Here is a 20,836-nt window from a genome sequence, read left to right as displayed (position 1 = left end):
GTAAGTCCTTTTCATCCGAAGGCTCAAGTCTTCAGCTAGGGAAATTTTTACCTATTTCTTTCCCTGCATTCTCTTTTCTTTCTGGCATGCTTATTGGATAATTGTTGTCATGATCGCCATCCATGGAAAACCTGGCTGACACTGGATTGGACAAATAGTTTACTTTTCCTTTAGTGAAGAAAAATGAAGTTGGCATTACAGTTGGTCCTCTGCATCTGTGGGTCTCCATGTTTGCAGGTTCACTCAACCATGGGTTGAAAATATTCAGGGGAAAAAATTCTGAAAAGTTCCAAAAAGCAAAACTTGAATTTGCTGTGCCCTGGTATTTACGTAGCATTTATATTATATTAGTTATTATATCTAGAAATGACAGACTATACAGGTAGATGTGTGTAGGTTTTGTGCAAATAATATACCATTTATATAAGATACTTGAACATCTACAGATTTTGGTATCTGTCGGGAGTTTTTAAACCCTCATTGATACCAAGGGACCACTGTACAGGACTGTTCAGTGTTGTCCCCAAGGACCTAAGCTCTTCCCTTTCTTGAGAAGATGTGGCTTTCATGCTCATTGTTGTTCAGTCACTAAGTCGTGCCCAACTCTTTGTGATCCCATGGAATACAGCACACCAGACTCCTTGTGATCCCATGGAATACAGCACACCAGACTCCTCTGTCCTTCACTATCTCTCAGAGTTTGCTCAAATTCATGTCCATTAAGTTGATGATGCTATCTAACCATCTCATCCTCTACTGCCTCCTTCTCTTTTTTTCTTCAGTCTTTCCCAGCATCAGGTTCTTTTCCAGTGAGTCGGCTCTTTACATCAGGTGGCCTAAGTATTGGAACTTCAGCTTTAGCATCAGTCCTTCCAATGAATATTCAGGGTTAATTTCCTTTAGGATTAACTGGTTTGATCTGCTTGTAGTCCAGGGGACTCTTCAAGCACCACAGCTCAAAAGCATCAATTCTTTGACTCTCAACCTTCTTTATGGTCCATCTCTCACATCCATAACTACTGGAAAAACTTTGACTATATGGGCCTTTGTTGGCAAAGTGATGTCTCTGCTTTCAATACCCTCTCTAGAGAAGGCAGTGGCAACCCACTCCAGTACTCTTGCCTGGAAAATCCCATGGGTGGAGGAGCCTGGTAGGCTGCAGTCCATGGGGTTGCAAAGAGTCAAGACACAACTGAATGACTTCACTTTCACTTTTCACTTTAATGCATTGAAGAAGGAAATGGCAACCCACTCCAGTGTTCTTGCCTGGAGAATCCCAGGGACGAGGGAGCCTGGTGGGCTGCCATCTATGGGGTCGCACAGAGTCGGACACAGCTGAAGCAATTTAGCAGCAGCAGCAGCAGCAGATTTGTCATAGCTTTCCTTTCAAGGAGCAAGCGTCTTTTAATTTCATGTCTGCAGTCACTATCCACAGTGATTTTGGAGCCCAAGATAATAAAATATCACTGCTTCCACTTTTCCCCCTTGTATTTGCCATGAAGTGATGGGACTAGATAACCATGATCTTAGTTTTGGGGATGTTGTGTTTCAAGCCAACTTCACTCTCCTCTTTCACCCTCATCAAGAAGTTCTTTACTTCCTCTTCATTTTCTGCCACTAGAGTGATATCATCTACATATCTGAGGTTGTTGATGTTTCTTCTGGCAATCTTGATTCCAATTTATGATTCATCCAGCCCAACATTTCACGTGATGTACTCCACATCTAAGTTAAAAAGCAGGATGACAGTATAGGTCTTTGAGTACTCCTTTGCCAATTTGGAACCAGTCAGTTCATGCTCATTGTTACAAAGTAATTGTTTTACATCCAGACATCTCTTAAGTATTCTAAGCAGAAAGAAGAGAGACAGACACAGACAGGACAAAGCAGCCATGTGCTGTGCTTAGTCGCTCAGTCATGTCCAGCTCTTTGCGATCTCATGGACTGTAGCCCACCAGGCTTCTCTGTTCATGGGGATTCTCCAGGCAAGAATACTGGAGCTGGTTGCCATGCCCTCCTCCAAGGGATCTTCCCAACCTAGGGATCATACTCCTTAAAAAAAAATTAAAACTTTCTGGAAACCTTAACCAATTCCACTATATATCATTGGTCAGAACTAAATTTCATGGCCTCTTCACCTGCAGGAGAATTTTTGTGTATATTTTAACTGGGCACATTTCTGTCTTGACCAGAGCAGGATTCTATTCTTAAGGAAGAGGGGGAGAATGAATATTGGGTAGATAATTACACATTATATTATAGATGAGTATTCGATTTCTTAGATCTTTCCTGTATTTCTCTTCCCTTATTGTCATATATTCTGTTTTCATTTTGTTCCAGGAAATTTCAGTGTTTTCCTTTTCTCATAATGGACATGCCTGAATTCTGTGTTCAGACATGTCCATTATTTTGTCTTTTTAAGAATTAAAAAAAAAAAATGTATCTTTTTGGCTGCATTGTGTCTTAGCTGTGGCACGTGAGCTGCTCTCTATTTGTGATGCGCAGGCTTAGTTGTCCTGTGGCATGTGGAATTATAGTTCCTTGACAAGGGACTGAACCTGCATCCCCTGCATTGGAAGGTGGATTCTTAACCCAGGGAAGTCCCTGTTTAACTTGTCTTTTGCACTTTGTTATTAGCAGTTCATTTTGTTTTTTGATTTCCTTTTTCATTGAATCTTATTTTTTCATATCTTTTATTGTAAAATATAGTATTTTAATCATTTTAAATTGTATAGGTTAGTGGCATTAAATACATTCATTATCATGTGCTTAATCTTCACCATTATCCTTTTCCAGAACTCTTTTCATCTTCCCAAACTGAAATTCCACATACATGAAACAGTAACTCCTCATTTTCCTCCCATCCCCATATCACACCCCAGACCACCTGTGTTTTTCCTGTGCCTGTGAATTTGAATTTGACTACTGTAGTTATCTTCTTACGTGGAATCATACAATATTTGTCCTTTTGTGTCACATAGCATAATGTCTTCAGAGTTTATCCATGTTGTAACATGTCAGAATTTCCTTCTTGAATAATATTTTATTGTATTACATACTCCATTTTGTTTATCTCCTAATGCACTGATGGGCACTGGAGTTGCTTTCGCCTTCTGGGTGTTACGCAAAATGCTGCTGTGAGCATGTGTGTACGTACTGCTAAGTGCCCTTCTTTCGTTTCTTTTGGACATATGCCTGTGTGGGGAAATATATGACGCCTGCTGGGTCATATAGTAATTGTTTAATTTTCTGAGGAAGTGTCCTGGTGTTTTCACTGTTTTTCTTTACCACCAGCAATGCAAAAAGTTTCCTATTTCTCCACATCCTCAGCAACACTTGTTATTTTATGTGCTTTTCCTATTAACCATCCAATGGGATTGAAGTGATGTCATGTTGTGATTTTAATTTGCATTTCCCTTATGATTGGTGATGTTGAACATTTTTTCATGTGTTTATTGGCCATTTGTCTATTTTTGGAGAAATGTTTGTTGAAGTTCGACCTTTTTTTCGTTGTTGAATTGTGGAAGTTCTTTTTATTCTGGATGTTAATTTCTTACCTGATACATTTTTGCAAATATTTTTTTTCTTCAATTTCATGAGTTGCCTTTCTGTTTTGTTGATAGTGTCCTATTGACGTACATAAGTTTTTAAATTTTAAATGAAATCCAAGTTGTCTAGTTTTTATTTTGTTGCCTATATTTTTGGTGTCCTATTCAAGAAATCACTGGCAAATCCACTGTCATGAAGCTTTTCTCCTGTTTGTTTTTTTTCCCCAAGCCTTTTATGGTTTTAGCTGTTATATTAGGTCTTCAATCCGTTTTGAGTTAATTCTTGTAGGTAGTATAAGGGTCCACTTTCATTTTTTTGCCTCTGGGTATCCAGTTTTCCCAATTACCATTTATTGCAAGTTCTGTTTTTTCATGGCTACTGTTCCTGAAAACCATTTGACCATGGATTTATTTCTGGATATTTTATTCTGTTGGTCTGTTTGTCTCTGGTAACACAGTATCATATTTTTTGATTACTGCAGTTTTGTTAGGATAAATTTTGAAATCAAGAAGTGTGGTTCTTTGTTCTATTCTAAGATTGTCTTTCTGTATGGGGTTTTGAGATTCCATATGATTGGAATGGTGTTTTCTGTTTCTGCAAAAGAATGTTAATGGTACAATATTCTCTGAAGGTATCATCTGAAACATTTTAAGATGTTTTTGTTTCCTGGAATACCTTTGTTCCTTATGGGGTTTTTGTTGTTGTTGTTGTTGTCTGTTTTTAGCCTTGACCAGGGATTTAACCTGGGCCTCAGCAGTGAAAGCCCAGAATCCTAACCACTAGGCCACCAGGATACTCCCTGTTCCTCATGTTTTATCTTGTTCCTTCTCTCTTGCTCTCTTTATTTTCCTCAAATAGCTGGTAATCCTTAATTTTCTGTTGATGCTTGTAAATGAAGGCCTTGGTTTATCAGTGTAGGTAACTTGCATGCATATCCTACACTTTAAAAAAAAAATTTATTTATTTATTCATTCATTCATTTTTGACTGCACTGGATCTTTGTTGCTGCACATGGCATGTGGCTCTTCCTGGACCAGGGATTGAACCTGTGTCCCCTGCATTGGCAGGTGGATTCCTAACCACTGGACCACCAGGAAAATCTTCTCACACTGTTTTGAAGGTCCATTTTGACATCGTCTTTTTAGTGTATAATTGGAAGGAGTTTATTTTTAGTGTGCATTTGGAAGAAGCTAATGTTCGAGGTTCTGTATAATTGGAAGAAGCAGACTTTAGATGTAAATTAGGTAAGCTGGGAGATGCTGTTGAAATCCATGATTGCCAAAATAAGAAAGGTGTCATTCTGAGACAGAATGTGAAATCCTTTATAGTGTTTCTTTTTTATGAGGAACTACTTTTTTTTGTTTATTTCTTATTTCTGATGTGTGTGCCTGCTCAATCATGTCCAGCTCTTTGTGACACTGTGGACTGTGGCCCCCTAGGCCCCTCTGTCCATGGGGTTCTCCAGTCAAGAATACTGGAGTGGATTGCCATTGCCTCCTCCAGGAGATCTTCCCGACCCAGGGATTGAACCAAAGGCTCCAGCATCTCCTGCATTGCACTTGTATTCTTTACCACTAGTGCCACCTGAGAACCCCTTTCATATTTCTATGATATGGAAGTTCAAAGTTCCCTTGAACATTGCTTGGTTCTGAAAAGCTTTATTTCTTTGTCAGTTGCTTTACATACATAGGCCCAACTGTTCTACAGTAGTTGTAGAGTTATTCTGATGATCACTCTGTGGCCTACTCTTCCTTTCTACACTTTTTGTCCTATCTTGGGAGTGTCTTTGGGAAGAACAGCTACCCCTTCTATAGGAGCCATCTCATAGTCTTATTTTGAATTTTAGTTTCTTCTTTTCTGGTTACTTAATCAGAATCTGTCAGTTTGCCAGCTTGCTGGAATTCTGTAATTTCAGATTGCTAATAGCACTATTTCCTGTTTCAAACCCTGCTGATTTATTTTCCTTTTTCCTTTTACCCATGTTTATTTGCATTTCAGTAGAATTTTTGAGAACATAGTGAGATAAATGCATGTACTCAGTCTAATTTTGTTTATTTAGCACCACTTAACATGTGTACATAATGTTCTAGTTTCTGTGAATGAGACAAGTGTCCCAACTTTCGTAGAGCTTATACTTTGATGGGGGAGACATATTGAGCATATATGTAAATAAAAAACAGACTATAGTAATAGTAGAAGAAGCAAGTAACTTGGGCTTGGAGACTTGGAGTAACCTGTAAATTGACATCTGAAGGAAATATAGCCTGTCTCATGAAGAGTGTTGGGAAGAGAACTCTAGGCAGAAGGATTAGCAAATGCAGAGCCTCAAGAGGAGGAAGGAACTTGTTTTAGAGGAAGACATGTCTGGAGAGTAGTGAACAAAATGGCTAGTGGTGTGAAATGAGATGGGTGAGAGGTGAATGTCAGGTCTCATAGTGGGACTTGTAGTCTTCTGTCAGGAAATTTGACTTTATTTTAAATAAAGTGAAAAGCCTAATGAAAGATTTTAGAAAAGGAACTTATACAGTCTGGTTTTTTCTTAAAGGTAATTTTGACAGCTGTTGAGGGAATATATTTGGTTTGGATGTTGCCCACAGAAGTGGGAGAAATGAAATTGTGGATATATTTTGCACAGAGTACCTGTGGACTTTTGTGATGATGGAAGAAACAATCTGAGTCACAATGACTAGGTTATTTGGCTTTTGTAACTGTTGGTGCTATTTACTATTATAATGAAGGTTGGAGGAGGGAAAATCAAGAGTTATTTTTTGGGGCACTTTTGAAATGCTTGTGAGTCATACAAGTGAAGCTGTCAGGTAGGCAATCTAGAGCTTTGGGAAGAAGTCACAGCTGAAAGTATGAATTTTAGAACCATTATAACAGCAGCACTTAATGTTTTGGGTCCATGGAGTATCTGAGTTCAGGACAGAGTCTTAGGACTTTAATATTAGAGATGGAAAAGAATCTGCAGGGAGGAGAAGACTCCAAAGGAGATCAAAAAGGAATGGCTGGTATGATGGGGAGCCTGGAGAACCTGAAAAATCAACGAAATTAATTTCAAGGAAAAGAGTAGTCCTCTTGAATTTTTTATGATAATACATTTATTGGAGACTTGGAAAATACAGATCAAAGTTACATATAGTTCCATTATGTATTACAATTATTTTTTAAGTAGATAAATTAAGATTTTTTAGGTGGAGTTTCTGCATCAAAGTCTCAAAAATTAATAAATGAATAGACAGAAAAGTAGAAGGATATAGTAGACTAGCCTTATAAGCCAATTCAACATAATTAAGATTTATACAATTTTCACACAACAGCAGGGTACAAATTCTATTGAAGTTCCTATAGACTATACACCAGGAGACCCTGAAACATATCCAGGGACATAAAACAAGGTGCAAAAATTTCATCATCTAAACGTGTTGAAATCAAACAGTCTATTGTTCTCTTATAACTGTGGAATTGTGTTAGAAATGAATATTAAAAGATACTTGAAAATAGCCCACATATTTTCAAGTGCAGTGTGACATTAACCAAGAGAGATCTTTGTCTTACCCATTGAAAGCCTCAAGAAAGTAAAAGACTGAAAAAACACAGGGTGATTGTGGAGAATAAAGCATTTAAATGAGAAATTAATATAAAAAATACTTTAAAAACCACATATTTGTGGAAATTAAATGCCTACTTTTAAATAAATAATGGGTGTATCTAAGAAGCCGTAACAAGAGAAATTAGAAAATATTTGTAAAGAATAAAGATGAAAAGAGAAGTTATCAGAATTCATTGCATGTAGCTGAAACATGGTCAATCCAAGAAATACAATGTGAAATCTTGAATTAGGTATGAAAACCAATAGTGGACATGTATAAAATTTTGTGAAATTTGAACAAAATCTATACTTTAGATAATAATACTGGAATCACATGTAAATTTCTTGTTTTTTTTTAAACAACATCATATTTCTTTATATTTTCAGAATTGGATTAGAAGTGTCAAGCCTCATTTAAAATTTTTTTTTTAAATCACTAAAATAATAAGCTTTCTGCCTTTAGCAGTCATACTAGATGCCATAATAAATGAAACTGTATCAAATCAATTTTTTATTTTTTTGAGAAATTCTAAGCATGCACTGTCACATCCACATCCATTTCTTGTCTTGTATATCATTTTAAAGCAAATCTCATATACTTTCAATTATAAATATTTCATTATATGTTTCTGAAAGGTTGACCTTTAAAAGCTGAAGCACAGGGCCTTCCCTGATGGTCCAGTGGCTAGGACTCCATGTTCCCAATGGAGGGGGCCTGGGTTCAATCCCTGGTCAGAGATCTAGATCCCACATGCTGCAGCTAAGACCTGGCACAGCCAAATAAATAAATAATTTTTAAAAATTTATATGCAATAAAAAAAATAACGCTAATTCTGTAATACCAAGTATCCAACTGGTGTTGACATTTTCAGGTTTCTCATAAATGGTTTTTAAAAACAGATTCCAAATAAGGTCCTCACATTGTATATGGGTGATATCTCTTTTGACTCTATTATTTTCTTTTTTATTCCTTGCAAATTATTTGTTAAACTAATAACTTTCTTACAATCTGGAATAATTAAATGTTCTTGCATTATCTGGTGTATGTCTCATTTGAGACCTGGAATTAACTAATTTTCTAAGGATATGGTATTTGGAAATAACTATTAATATTTTACTTAAATTTATTTTACTTTATAGTACCTATTAAGCATACTTAATTTATATAGCCTTTTAATTTTTTCCCTTTGGTGTTTGGGATATGAATTTTTTTGTTTGTTTTACCCCTTTACCACCATTATTTTAGGCATTTGAGAAATTTTCTTTCTTTTAAAGTCAGGTATGTATTAAATTTATTGTTTGTCTTACCCAACCTTTTAATCTGTTTGGAGTGAGAAGGATGGCTCCTTGCATTAATTAAATCACCATGTTGAGTAAAGTTCCCCTATTGGATTCTAATTGGGATAAATATGCTCTTAGAATGTCAGAAATGACCTTGTCTGTAACTAAAGTGAAAACTGCTTACTTCCCTAGTGTTTTTATGTTTTCCCTAGATACTTTCTGTTTGGTTTTTTCCATAACATTAATATAGTATAGCTAAGGTCAGTTTTACTTCTGTGTATTTTATATATTTCAATCTGTGATTTGGGTAGGGGGAAAAAAGCAATGGAATATTTATTTTCCTTTTTAATACTTCACCATTTTTAGCTTAGAAACAGAGAAAAGGAAAAAGGCAGAAAGGTTGCCTTGGAATTGTGTGAATTTACAGGGGCTGAATATCAAATAGAGATACTTGTTTTCTAATATTCCTCCTACCTTACATGTTAATATGGATCTGAATTCTGTTGTTTCTTTTTTTTCTGCATGGGTTTGAAGGGGATAGATGTTATGGATGTAATTTTATAAAATATGCCAGGCAGCAAACTCTAGCGCTATTTAGAAAGAAAAAGAAGAAAGCAGTGTGAACATGGGCAAACAGTTCTTGCTTAAGCCCTAAAATATATCACTTTTATTCATCCATACAGAAAACAAGCATGAGGCCAAGAGGAGGCGAACAGAGAGAGTTAGGCGAGAGAAGATAAATTCTACAGTAAATAAAGATTTAGAAAACAGAAAGAGGTCTCGAAGTAACAGCCATTCAGATCATATCAGACGAGGAAGAGGAAGACCTAAAAGTGCATCTGCCAAAAAACATGAGGAAGAAAGAGGTATGAGTAAATCCAAGCAGTTTTTTTTCCCCCCCAAGTATTAAAGTTTTCTAAGATCTTAATTAGATAGTAGTGAAGAAAGTATTTGGTAGGCATTTAACTCCTGGATTTAAAATTCTAACATATTTTAGTTTGTAAAAGACTTTTCTCTCAGGTAGATACTTGTTTTTTTTTTTTTTTAATCCATAAATTTAATTCTTATTGGAAAAATAAAGGCTTAAGTTAGGTAAATTCACTTTCCTATAAACTGATGATAGTAAAGTTCAGAGACAATAATTTGTGTATGACATCCTGAATAAGTCTGTTAAAATGGTTATACTTTTTTAAAAGATAAATCTAAATTCTGTTAAGATTTATTTCAAACTATTATACTGTGAGTTTTAAAAATTTACTATTGAAAGTGTTCTTCAGTATGAATTTTCAGTGTTCTTCAGTATCCAAAAGCTAAGGTGAATTCTTCTTGGATAGTAAGGCGAATTCTTCTTTGTCTAAAACATATTCATATTCTCCTTATAGATTTTCTCTTTTCTTTGGATAACTAGTGTGCCTACCAATAACCATCAACCATGATGTTTTTAACCATCAACTTAAACTTCAGCTTCTTTTTCGATTTTTATCTTTTAAAAAACCTTTTATTGTGGAAAATGTTTTAAATTACACAAATTAAAAAAAAATAGTATAATGAACCCCCATTTGCCCCTAATTTCAAGCCAGTAATTAAATGAAAAAGATAGTTGCTTTTTATAATTCTTTTAAAATCTCTATCAAGTAAATCAACTGCACTTTAATTAAAAATAAATAACAATGTTATTAGACATCAAAAAAACCTCTGTTAGAATAATTTCATCTTCAGTTAAATGCGTTTATAATTTTTTATGTTATTTGTGAGCTACGCTATACTTTTTCAGGCATTCAGTCTTAAGTATTCAGGTATTCACCCATAAATATATTATAGACATTGAGAATTTCTTACCTGTTCACCATTTCTCCCTGTTTTGTGTATTTCTATTTGAATAAAATTACTACTGTTAGTGTAAATAACTTCATCTTTATAGCTTTTATCAAAGTTAAAGATTTCTTAATATCATAGGGCTAAAGGATTAAGGTTAATAATGTCTTTAAGTATATTCTGTGAAGACTGTGCTTAGATACTCCTTAATTCCTTGGCTAATTTTGCTACTTATTCTCTTTTTTTCTATTATGCTGATCTTCCGGAGAGTTTGAGTTTTCTTCTCAGTTTGAATGTGCTTCTTTAATAATGGGGTGACCAGAAAGTATATGCCAAAGACTATTTCAATAGGGAAACTAGGTAAAGGAAAGTCTAACAGAGAAAAAAGAGAAAAGGAACATACTGCTTGGCCCAGAAAACAGAACATTCTTTACAGTTGAAGTAAAGGGAACATAATCCAAAGAATGGAAAAGGAATGCTTCTGGTGGTGGGTCAGAGGAGATGAGAAAATAGATAACGACAGTCTTTTCTTTGGGGAAATGAAGACTCTGTAGTTCTGGTATTCACTGTGCAGGTTTGAATCTTTTATTTTGTGTTAACTTGAAAACAGAAGCATTTATTTGGCTATACATTTTTTTCAGATATTTTTAGTTTGTTATAGAAAAGATTTAAGAAAGTTGTTTCTAGAGTAAGATATGCTTTTACTACAAACAAGGAAGACCTCAAAGCAATTTTTGTATAATCAAATGGAATCTTTTAATGTAGGTCAGGAACAGGGGCAGTCAGCAAGCTTTTTATGTAAAGAGCCAGATAATATTTTAGGGCTATAAAGTCTCTGTCAAAGCCACTCTGCTCTGTCATTGTGTCTGGAAAGCAGCCATAGAAAATATATAAATGAATGGGCATGGCTGTGTTCCAGTAAGACTTTATAAAACAGGTTGCAGACTAGATTTTGCTCTTGGGCTATACTTACAGTCCCTGAAGGCACACCATGTTTTCTAAATATAATACTGGTGGGAAATATGAACGTTTAAAATATCTATGTATTTTAGAATAGACTTCTTTGATATACTTCTTATTGTTTGCTGCTGCTGCTGCTGCTGCTAAGTCGCTTCAGTCATGTCCGACTCTGTGCAACCCCATAGACGGCAGCCCACCAGGCTCCTCCGTCCCTGGGATTCTCCAGGCAAGAACACTGGAGTGGGTTGCCATTTCCTTCTCAAATGCATGAAAGTGAAAAGTGAAAGTGAAGTTGTTCAGTCGTATCTGACTCCTAGCAACCCCATGGACTGCAGCCTACCAGGCTCCTCCACCCATGGGATTTTCCAGGCAAGAGTACTAGAGTGGGTTGCCATTGCCTTCTCCTCTTATTGTTTAGTAGCCACTTAAATTCAGTATTTTTCCCTGCTCACAGGATGCTTAAAGAATTTGAAGCAAGCTTTACCTTTATTTTAAAAAGGAAAACCTTAAAATGAGTCTAAAAGCACATTTTTAATTGACTTTATTTTGTATATTTTGAAAAAAATAGAAGAATGAAAGGAAATCTTTTTAGACATCTAGGTAACAACATCATAAAAGCCAATCATTAAACTTAATTTTTGGTTGGTTTAAAATAAGTCTTCATTTTATATTAGGGGTTATGATTATTCTGGATATTAGTAAGTAAGAGTGGCATTTTCACTGATTAAAATTTACTAGCCAATTTTGAATATCTTATTAATGAACATAGAGAATTAAGGTAGACTTCAAGTTAAAGATGATAGATTGAATAAACACATCTAGCTCTGTGCTGTCCCCAAACCCTAGTAAAGTAGGAAAGGGACTTTTTGTTTTTCAAGGGCAAAGTTCCACAAGGAGAGGGAATAGGAGAAACAGCAACATTTTGGAAAGTAATAACTTCTTTAGTAGACCCAAGAAACCTAAATTGTAAGCTCCTTTGAGAAAAGCTAAGAAAAAGTTTTTTTTGTTTTACATCTTCCTTAAGGTCAGAAATTTTTGGCACAAGTTATGTCTGGAAGTGTAGAGGTGAAGGTGAGGATAAAAGTCTTTTTTTAATACCTTGCTAGGGCTGTTTATCCTTTGATAAAAGATAAGGCAAAAGAGTTTCTGGTCTCGGAAGTACCAGGCATCATTGAGGGCAGGGTTACCAAATTAAAATGAGGAAAGTTGGGTGAAAATTAGAGATGTAAATATTGGGTTCTCTAGTCAGGCTTTCATAAAGGAAAAAAAAATTAACTTGGATGAGTTTTTCCAGGGTGAAAAAAAAAAGAAAACTGCCATTAATATTCTTTGTAAGAGAAGTTGTGGTAGTAATGAAACAAAAAGGAATTTCCTTTTTCTCAAAAGGAAATTGAAGATGTCAAAAAAGTACCTGGAAAATGAACTTTAAAATGAGAATCATATATATATATATATATATATATATATAATGTAACTTTAAAATGAGAATCATATATGTGTGTATGTGTATAGATATGTCTATATGATTTGCAAAAATGGCAAACTTTAACAGAAATCTGATAGACAAAATTGAAGAAATGTACCAGAATGTATACCAATAGGAAAAGAGATTAAAAATAGAACAGGAAACATAAGAAATTTAGAGGACCAGTTTGAGGTCAACATATGTAAATAATTGATGTTGCAGAAAAAGAACACAGAAGATGAAAGAGAAGGAAGCCATCAATGAAATAATTCGAGTAATTTTCCCAAACCTGAAGGACACTGAATTTCTGTATTGAAATACCCCACCAAATTAAATGAATGGTTAAAACAAGATATTATGCAAAATTATATCATCATAAATTATCTCTCTTTGGTTAAAAGGAAAATCCTTCAAGTGTTCAAAGGAAATAATCAAAATGGTACAGTGAAATACTATCCAGCAAGGAACAAACTACTTGTGATGAGCAACATCAACAAATTTCAAAAGCATGTTCAATGAAAGAAGCTAGACACAAAACAGTACATATTATACAATGCCACTTATATGATGTTCAAGAACAGGCAAAATGAATCTATGGTGGTGGACTAAGATTTCTGGTAGGGTGGGGAGGGATTGACTGGAGAGGAGAATGAGAAATTTTCATATCTTGATTGTGGTGTGGGTCATCCAGTTGTACACTTAAGATCATATATTTCGAAAAAAAAAAAAAAGATCATATATTTCATTTTAGGTAAATTAGCAACAACTTAAAAAATAACTATAAAAAGTGGTATAGAATTTTCTTAGCAGTGGCACCAGTATTTGGAATATAGTATTTTGCCTTTAAATACTAAGAGGAAATCTTCAGGTCTTTACTTAATCACACTAGTAACTAGTATGAAGAAAGACTCAAGACACTTTCTAATATTTAGGATCTCAAAAAATTTGCTACCCATACTCCCTTTCTCAGGAAGCTACTGCAAGATACATGGCATCAAAATGAAGACGTAAACCAAGAACGTATCCTGAACTTAGAACACAGGGTCCAACTCAAGAGAGAGATAAGAAATCTCCAGCATGATATTGACGAGAGATCTCAACATGATAATTGTGCAGTAGGCTTGGAAAGCAACCATGTCAGATTGGAGTATAGCAGAAGACTTTCTTGAAGAATTGTCTTCAAGAAGATAAAACTGATATATGTAAACATTCTGAAAGATTTATCCAACTAGGAGAGAATTTGGGTTCAGTTAGTAAGGAAAACTAAGCAAATGAAGAAAGAGAATCTTTTCAGGGAAAACAATGTACATGAAAAGTAAAATAATTTATGTAATGAGTAAGGTAAGCACAATATTGATCTCATCAAAATGATAATATAACTGTAATGGGAAGATGTGATAAGAGTATGATGGCAAGAGACAGAAAACAATAAATCCTAATTTTTCATGGTGGAAAGTCAGTTTATAATGCCTGAAATCAGAAGTCCAAGATGTTGCATCAGGTAAATGCTGTTAAAATGCTGCACTCAATATGCCAGCAGATTTGGAAAACTCAGCAGTGGCCACAGGACTGGAAAAGGTCAGTTTTCATTCCAGTCCCAAAGAAAGGCAATGCCAAAGAATGTTTAAACTACTGCACAATTGCACTAATTTCAAATGCTAGCAAGCTAATGCTCAAAATCCTCCAAGCTATGTTTCAATAGTATGTGAACCGAGAACTTCCAGATGTTCAAGCTGGGTTTAGAAAAGGCAGAGGGACCAGAGATCCAATTGCCAAGATATGCTGGTTTGTAGAAAAAGCAAGGGAATTCCAGAAAAACATCTACTTCTGTTTCATTGACTACGCTAAAGTCTTTGACTGTGTAGATCACAGCGGACTGTGGAAAATTCTTAAAAAGATGGAAATATCAGACCACCTTACCTGCCTCCTGGGAAACCTGTATGCAGGTCAAGAAGCAACAGTTAGAACTGGACATGGAACAACGGACTGGTTCAAAATTAGTAAAGGAGTGTGTCAAGGCTGTATATTGTCATCCTGCTTATTTAACATATGCAGAGTACATCATATGAAATGTCAGGCTGGATGATTCACAAGCTGGAATCAAGACTGCCAGGAGAAATATCAATAACCTAAGGTATGCAAATGACGGCACCCTTATGGCAGAAAGTGAAGAGGAACTAAAGAGCCTCTTGATGAAGGTGAAAGAGGAGAGTGAAAATCTGGCTTAAAACTCAACATTCAGAAACTAAGATCTTGGCAAATAGATGGGGAAACAATGGAAACAGTGACAGAGTTTATTTTCTTGGGCTCCAACATCACTACAGATGGTGACTGCAGCCATGAAATTAAAAGATGCTTGCTCCTTAGAAGAAAAGCTCCTTAGAACAAACCTAGGCAGCATATTAAAAAGCAGAGACATTACTTTGCCAACAAAGGTCCATATAGTCAAAGCTATGGTTTTTCCAGTAGTCATTTTCAGATATGAGAGTTGGACCATAAAGAAGACTGAATGCCAAAGAATTGGTGTTTTCGAACTGTGCTGTTGGAAAAGACTCTTGTGAATCCCTTGGCCAGCAAGGAGCTCAAACCAGTCAATCCTAAAGGAAATCAACCCTGAATATTCATTGGAAGGACTGATGCTGAAGCTGAAATTCTTAATATTTTCCTGACGTGAAGAGCTGACTAATTAGAAAAGACTGATGTTTGGAAAGATTGAAGGCGAAGGAGAAAGGGACAACAGAGGATGAGATGGTTGGATGGCCTCACCGAATCAATGGACATAAGTTTGACCAAGCTCTGGGAGATGGTGAAGGACGGGGAAGCCTGGCATGCTTCAGTCCATGGGGTTGCAAAGAGTCAGACACGACTGAGCGAGTGAACAACAAAAGTAAACTATATATATGTTTAACTGATTAAAAATCAAAGCATAATAAAAAATCCAGACAAAAGTGGAATCATAGTCAGTCAGTCAGTTCAATTGCTCAGTCCTGTCCGACTCTTTGCAACCCCATGAATTGCAGCACGCCAGGCTTCCCTGTCCATCACCAACTCCCGGAGTTTACTCAAACTCATGTCCATCGAGTCTGATGCCATCCAGCCATCTCATCCTCTGTCGTCCCATTCTCCTCCTGCCCCCAATCCCTCCCAGCATCAGGGTCTTTTCCAATGAGTCAACTCTTCGCATCAGGTGGCCACAGTATTGGAGTTTAAGCTTTAGCATCAGTCCTTCCAATGAACACCCGGGACTGATCTCCTTTACAATGGACTGGTTGGATCTCCTTGCAGTCCAAAGGACTCTCAAGAGTCTTCTCCAACACCACAGTTCAAAAGCATTAGTTCTTTGGCGCTCAGCTTTCTTCACAGTCCAACTCTCACATCCATACATGACCACAGGAAAAACCATGGCCTTAACTAGACAGACCTTTGTTGGCAAAGTAATGTCTCTGCTTTTGAATATGCTATCTAGGTTGGTCATAACTTTCCTTCCAAGGAGTAAGCGTCTTTTAATTTCATGGCTGCAGTCACCATCTGCAGTGATTTTGAAGCCCCCAAAAATAAAGTCTGACACTGTTTCCACTGTTTCCCCATCTATTTCCCATGAAGTGATGGGACCTGATGCCATGATCTTCGTTTTCTGAATGTTGAGCTTTAAGCCAACTTTTTCACTGTCCTCTTTCACTTTCATCAAGAGGCTTTTTAGTTTCTCTTCACCTTCTGCCATAAGGGTGGTGTCATCTGCATATCTGAGGTTATTGATATTTCTCCCAGCAATCTTGATTCCAGCTTGTGTTTCCTCCAGCCCAGCATTTCTCATGATGTACTCTGCATATAGGTTAAATAAGCAGGGTGACAATATATAGCCTTGACATACTCCTTTTCCTGTTTGGAACCAGTCTGTTGTTCCATGTCCAGTTCTAACTGTTGCTTCCTGACCTGCATACAGGTTTCTCAAGAGGCAGGTCAGGTGGTCTGGTATTCCCATCTCTTTCAGAATTTTCCAGTTTATTGTGATAGTAGAACCTGAAAAAGTAATTTGTAATCCACAAAGATGTTAATCATGATTTTAGCTGGCTTGAGATAAATAGGTGGTTTTTCTTTTCTATTTTAGTTTTCTGTATTTAAAAAAAAATTCTACCGTGAGCTTGGATTACATTTGTAATCTGATGGGGCAAAGTAGAAATAAGTGTTGGTTATTCTTATATTCTGTAGCAGGGCTAAGGTGAAGAATTTTTTATATTCATAAAGGCACCATTGATGTTCAGAAGGGCCCGTATTTATGGTGAGGAAATTCATTTTGATTGAGACAGGGAGCTCATGCTACTGAGAAGAAAGAACTATTTGAGATTCTTACAGAAATATTAGACTGTGTGTATAGAAATATATATCCAGTCTCTATTTAGTCTTAGAATTAAGTTAATGCATTTTAGTAACTCCTTTGTATAATTTTAATATTTCAGTTTAATAACATGATACTTTATACCATTTAGTATGCATCATAGTATTATGTGTGGTATTTATTGTCATTTAAAGAAATAGTGAAAACTTCAAAAAATTACTGAATCTACTGCCTTTATGTTAAAAGTTTTCCCTTTTTCTTTTAACAGAGAAACAGGAAAAGGAAATTGACATCTATGCTAACCTCTCTGATGAAAAGGCTTTCGTGTTTTCAGTCGCCTTGGCAGAAATAAATAGAAAAATTATTAATCAAAGACTTATTCTCTGATATTTGTCTGCAAAATGTGTTGAAACTTTCTTCAGGATTACATCAGCAAATTCTCAAAACAGTTGTGGACTCTCAGGAGCATTCTGATTGCATCAATAAGGGCCATTGATTGGTTTTTTTCCTTATCATTTAGCCTGTGCCACACCTTGGGAGTGAAGCTATAGGCTTGGACTGTTTTGGGATTTCCTTGTTTACCAAGGAGTATTGTCAGTGTTTGTGTTTGGGATATAGTGTATTTACTCCAAAAAAGAAAAAAGAAAAAAAAGTAAACAAACTGGTTGGCTGTTAAAGAATTAAAGGATAGGGTTGGGAGTAGAAGTATGAAAACCAGAGAAATAAAATGATAGTTTTCAGGTTTGCCACCAGAGATGCAATATTTTAAATACTTTGAGAAAGAGTGACTTTTAAAAATATATATTTCAGATATGAGCACTAACATTGCATATTTACAGTTCATTTAATAAATTGGCAATTAATATTTTATTGAATGGGGAATTAATATAAACTAAGTTTTGTCTTAAATTGATTTTTTTTTGCCTTTTATTTTTATGACTTAAGGTATGGGTTATATTTTAGAAGCTACTTTCTAGACAGTTTGGAAGTTTGGGTGCTATATATGAAGAAAAACATTTAAGGATATATCATACTTCAGATATAAACACTTTGTTTTCTTGAATGTAATTTATTTATTGGTTAAAAAAAACTTTTTTGCTCTCGAGATGGTGCCTGTTAACCTAAACATAGAATATATTTATTACATGCAAAATATTTCTTAGCCACTTTTAAGCAGTAATGTTCGTTCCGAATGGATGTTCATTTATACATCCTGAAAATTATTTAAGTTGTTACTTAACCTCACTCTGGAGGAAAAAGAAAATAAACCTTAATATTGAAACGAATAGATTAAATAGTGTGCTATAAGCTTTTTGTTATAGTGAAATTTGTGAACTGTATTTAAATTATTAATTTCCTAGTGTTAATGATAATTGTTTATAGTTGATTTGTTTTATACTTAACGCTTTTGCATTTTTGTATATCAGTTTTGTGCTTAACACATTCAAACTTGGTAATGACTTTCTTTATTTTAAGTTGGTTGTGGCCTCTCCCACCTCCCCCCTACCCCCCAAATCTGTTTGGAAATTATAAAGCCTAATTAGGGAAGGTAGCAGCAGTTAGACTTGCCCTTGCTTGGGGAGAATTTTCCTTTCAATTTCAACAACAGCATTGTCAGCTTCAGGCTGTTTCTCCCATTACTGCTCCAAGGAAAAGAGGTTTACTTTTTTTTTTTTCTTTATTTAAATGGTAGCCAGCAGAGGGAGCTTAAGAGGTACTCTAGGTAGGATATAGGATTTTTCCTAAGAATTCCTTTTCCCTCAATCTCCATATTTACCTGTAAGTACTACTACATTTATCTTTTATGCATTTTAAAACCCTGGTAATAAAGTTTATTCCCAGGAATGTTAATGTGACTTTTATCTATGAAATAAAATGATAAGAAACTTTTCATTTTGAGAAGAAAAGTTATATGATTAATATCTTAAAATAGTTATGAACTTATATAGGCATACCTCCAAGATATTGTGGGTACAAATCCAGACCCCTCCAATAAAGCAAATATTGTGATAAAGCAAGTCACATGAATTTTTTGGTTTCCCAGTGCATGTAAATGTTATGTATATATTGTATGATATTGTAATTTATTGTGTATAATAGTATTATGTCTTTAAATATATATATATGTATACCTTAATTTTAAAAAATACTTAATTGCTAAAAAATGCTAACCATCATTTGAACCTTCAGAGAGTCATAGTCTTTGCTGGTGTAGGAGCTTAGCTTGATGTTGATAATTGTTGACTGATCCAGGTGAAGGCTTAAGGTGGTTGTGGCAATTTCTTAAAATAAGACAATAATGAAGTCTGCCTCATTGACTGCCTCTTCCTTTCATGAACAATTTCTCTGTAGCATGTGATGCTGTTTGAAAGAAGTAGAACTTCTTTCAAAATTGGAGTCAGTCCTCTCACCTTTATTACCCTGCTTTGTTAACTAAGTTTGTGTAATATTCTGAATCCTGTGCTGCCATTTCAACATTCTTCGCAGCATCTTCAGTAGGGGTAGAGTTCATGTCAAGAAACCACTTTCTTTACTCATTTATACAAAGCAGCTCTTCATCTGTTAAAGTTAGATCATGAGGTTGGAGCAATTCAGTCACATCTTTAGGCTCCACTTAGGATTTTAGTTCTCTTGGTGTTTCCATCACACCTTTGGTTACTTCCTTCCACTGAAGTCTTGAACCATCCATGAGGGTTGGAATCAACTTCTTCCAAACTCGGATGTATGTTGATATTTTGACTTTTAACCATGATTCACGATGTTCTTAATGGCTTCTAGGATGGTGAATCCTTTCTAGAAGGTTTTCAATTTATCCAGACTTATCAGAGCACTCACTGCCTATGGCAGCTATAGCCTTATGAAGTATATTTCTTAAATGGTAAGGCTTGAAAGTTGAAATTACTCTTTGATCCATGACCTACAGAATGGATGTTATGTTAGCAGACATGAAAACAATATTAATCTTGCTTGTACATCACCATCAGAGCTCTTTGGTGACAAAGGTGCATTGTCAATGAGCATTAATATTTTGAAAGGAATCCTATCCTGAGGAGTAGGTCTTAATAGTGAGCTTTAAATAGTAAATCATGTTGTAAACAGATGTGCTGTCATCCAGGCTTTGTTTTTCCATTTGTAGAGCACAGACAGAGTAAATTTAGCATAATTTTAAAGGGTCCTAAAGGTTTTCAGAGTGGTAATGAGCTTTGGTTTCAACTTTAAGTCACCTATTGCAGTAACCCCTAATAAGAGAGTCAGCCTGTCCTTTGAAGCTTTGATAGCAGGCATTGACTTCTCTTTACCATGAAACTCCTAGGTGGCATCTTCCAATATAGGCTGTTTGTCTACATTGAAAATTTATTGTTTTGGTGTAGCTACCTTCATTAATTATTTTAACCTAGGTGTTCTGGATAACTTGTTAACAGCTTCTACATCAGCATACGCTGCTTCACCTTGCATTTTTATGTTATAGAGACAGCTTCTTTCCATAAACCTCATGAACCAACCTCTTCTACCTTCAAGCTTTCTTCTGCAGCTCCCTCACTTCTTGGCCTTCACAGAATTGAAAAGAGTTAGGCCCTTGCACTGGATTATGTTTTGGCTAAATGGCTGGTTTGATCTTCTGTCCATATGGAAGATCTTCATATTGGCCATAAGGCAGTTTCCCTTTTCGTGTATGTGTTCACTGGAATAGCACTTTTAATTTTCTTCAAGAAATTTTCCTTTGCACTCACAACTTTGCTGACTGGTGCAAGAGGCCTAGCTTTCAACCTATCTTGACTTTTGACATGTTTTCCTCACCAGGCTTAATTGAGTCTAGTTTTTGATATAAAATGAGAGA

At 35.5% G+C, this 20,836-nt stretch overlaps 1 protein-coding gene across 1 annotated transcript in view; it reads left to right on the top strand.

The window, feature by feature from the left end:
- Nucleotides 1-18,891, top strand: part of C18H16orf87 (chromosome 18 C16orf87 homolog) — a 33,697-nt gene extending 14,806 nt beyond the window's left edge. Inside the window, exons 3-4 of the mRNA XM_006062760.3 lie at nucleotides 9,106-9,288; nucleotides 17,267-18,891. Of these exons, the coding sequence (XP_006062822.1) occupies nucleotides 9,106-9,288; nucleotides 17,267-17,385 (302 nt within the window). The 3' untranslated portion in view covers nucleotides 17,386-18,891. The remainder of the gene's footprint in view (nucleotides 1-9,105; nucleotides 9,289-17,266) is intronic.
- The last annotated feature ends 1,945 nt before the right edge of the window (nucleotides 18,892-20,836 follow it).

The sequence above is a fragment of the Bubalus bubalis genome, chromosome 18, assembly GCF_019923935.1.
Source record: "Bubalus bubalis isolate 160015118507 breed Murrah chromosome 18, NDDB_SH_1, whole genome shotgun sequence".
In the NCBI taxonomy this organism is placed as follows: Eukaryota; Metazoa; Chordata; class Mammalia; order Artiodactyla; family Bovidae; genus Bubalus; species Bubalus bubalis.
This window is presented reverse-complemented; position numbering and strand designations above follow the sequence as displayed.